Source organism: Castanea sativa, chromosome 1 (assembly GCF_040712315.1).
Source record: "Castanea sativa cultivar Marrone di Chiusa Pesio chromosome 1, ASM4071231v1".
NCBI lineage: Eukaryota > Viridiplantae > Streptophyta > Magnoliopsida > Fagales > Fagaceae > Castanea > Castanea sativa.
In genome coordinates this window covers 33,183,315-33,186,018 of record NC_134013.1, presented here as the reverse complement: position 1 = coordinate 33,186,018, position 2,704 = coordinate 33,183,315, and the positions used below count along the sequence as shown (strand labels likewise).

The 2,704-nt window shown below is 38.3% G+C and overlaps 1 protein-coding gene across 1 annotated transcript; it reads right to left on the bottom strand.

The window, feature by feature from the left end:
* On the bottom strand, positions 1-2,704 carry LOC142608437 (protein SENSITIVE TO PROTON RHIZOTOXICITY 1). The gene is made up of 2 exons (XM_075780219.1): positions 2,570-2,704; positions 1-1,744 (listed from the first exon to the last, which is right to left on the bottom strand). Exon 2 carries the CDS (start codon positions 1,715-1,717, stop codon positions 125-127), a length of 1,593 nt encoding a protein of 530 aa, XP_075636334.1. The 5' UTR covers positions 1,718-1,744; positions 2,570-2,704; the 3' UTR covers positions 1-124.

The following is a 2,704-nucleotide window of genomic DNA, read 5'->3' as shown; positions in this document are numbered from 1 at the left end:
TTAAAGAAAATCAATTTATTAAAGCTAAAGAAATTAAATGGTACATGGGATCACAATCTTACAAAATATTACAGATACTAGGAACTTCAAGCCTGCTGCCAGTATAATTTGAGTTACATCAACATTACTCGGGATTATTAGAACTTGATTCTGCTCCAGTTTTCTGAGTGTAATTACAGGACCCTGGCACAGTGTAATTACATGACCCTGGTATAAGAAAAGATAAAGAACTCTCTGATTCTTCATATGGGGGTCGAGGGAACTCATGAAACCCACCAAAATTCCATGTATCAAAGTTCAATGGTGAGAAATATCCAGTTGGATCCTCAATATTTCCTTTCACATCAGCAGTATTTTGTACTTCATTCCCATCGGGAGCATTGGAGCCAAAATTGAAATTTATACTTCTGACCTTATTTATTGCTTCATTGCCTTCCCCTCGATCAGGAGGTACAGTTGGGCCTTTAGTTTCTTCAAGGGGAATGGCAGGAGTGTGTCCTTGGAAAAGAGCAATGTGTCCAAAAAGCTTGTCTTTCCTTGAGAATGTTGTGCCACAGGAACAAAGCCATTTATCCTTGCCACAATGCTTTTCATGAGTTTTGAGGTCTGCAATAACTGAGAATTTTTTGGTATTGCATCTGCTGCAAGTATAGCTTTTATCGCAGTGAGTCCTTTTATAATGGTTTTTGACACATAGAATAGTCTTCAGAGGCTGAAACTTTTTGTGATCCTTGTTCCGCTTGCAGCCAGCATATGGGCAGGAATACCTCTTAATAAGCATCGGTTCAGAGGTGGCCTCTTTATTGGGTTTTGCAAGGGCTGCTGGGGTTTTGTACTCATCCCCGTGACCACGCATGTGCATCCGTAGATTTGCATCCCGCTTGAAACCCTTCCCACATATTGTACAAAAGTGGGTGTGGGGTGCAAGGATTTCTTCTTTTTCTAACTGTAAGATTTCATAGGAACCAGGTGGAAGGTTCTCTCCTTCATCAGCATCTTCATCATCTTTTGATTCATGTTCTTCCACATTGTAATTTTGTTCATTCCCACAATTAACAGTTATATCCATCTGGTTAGACTGATCAGAAACTTTGCTTCCACCATTATTTTGCGGCTGAACACTGCCATTCGGGCCTACTGTGGAAGGCAAGAAGAGCCCACCAAGCTGTCCAAGCTGTCCAGTAGGAGTAGTGCCAGAAAGGGGCTTCACAGATGGGAGAAGACTACCTGCAGTAGAGATCAACTGAACAATAATTGAAGTAAGATCAGCAGTGATGAGTTGCTTTTGCTGAGCTAAAAGTTCATCTGGTCGCCCCAATGCTTGGCTTCTCCTGCCAACAATCAAATGCACTAAATCCTGGAGCTGATGTATCTTTTGCTCCAGGAAATTGAGATTATTTAGCATTGCTCTTGGATCCCAGTCTTGGATTTTCTCTGTTTGAATTGTTCCATTCATCTGAACATCTTCATCTGTAACCTTATTTTGATTATTAGGAAGTGACGATTGGGTTTCAGAACGTTGCTTGAACTCTTGGAAAGGTGGTTCAATTCTAGTGTTGTAATCTAACATGGAGGGATCCTCCCATTTCTGCTGAGGACGCTGAGAACTGGTAAGAGGTGTGTCATCGGAGGAGATATTCTTAAGTAATTCATTCCCCGAAGGAAAAGACTTTCCCCAGGTGTCTGCAGTTGGACGTGGCATCTCTTTGCGATCCATTTCCAATCCTAATTGCACCTATCACAGCTGGAATATTGTGATGAATTAGACAATAGCAATCAAAATTCAGAAAGAAAAAACACTGCTGCCACCATCATATTGCTCAGTTAAGATTGCCCTTTTTTTAAGGGGGGGGGGGGGGTGTTGGAAAACTAGAAAACCTTAAGCATCAAATAGACAATATAATTACACAGAAATCACAATCTCAATCAGAAATTTAGACTCCCAATTCACTCTCTCAATCAATTTAGAGTAAGGACTTTGATATCATTCCACTTCTTTTGACCAAATTCATTCAGTTTCTTTATGTACTTATGGTAGGATAATAAGGATCTAACCTTCTCCCAGAAACTTATTCATGAAATCATTATCTTAATCCTACCAATGATTACGAGCTACCCTTTTTCCATTAGAAGTCAACTTACTCACAGAAATTAAAAGCTACCCTATATATCTCTTCTTTCTTCATTCAATTGATTAACTTAAGTTAATATCCCAAGTATCCCCATAAAGGCTCAAACTTCAACTTGTTACTGAACTTAATTACCAAAAACCTAATTCAAATATGGTTTGAGCTTAATTACTTAAACGCCTCAATTTTTATCCCTTTTGTAATTCAATCAAATAACCCCAAATATCCAAAATTCAAACATTTCAGTGAAAGAAAATCAAGGATCTCAACACTTAGCCAATACCCATGATTACAAACTAAGAGTTAAGAGCTAATTAAGAACAACTTCAAGATATTATAAACATGTGCCATGATAATAAAAAAAAGCTATATGTTTTTTTCTCAATAGAACCCTAGAAAGAGAAGTAACTCAAAGAAAGTGTTAAGAGTCAGATGCTCACCAGATTCAATATTGCTTGGATACCCTTTGTCTCCTCTGACTTGGGTTCTCAATCCATATGTTTCAAAGAGAAGAATTGAAATTGAAAATTGAACTCAGCTGAGTCTATTGTCTATATATCAGCAAAATTTTGTGT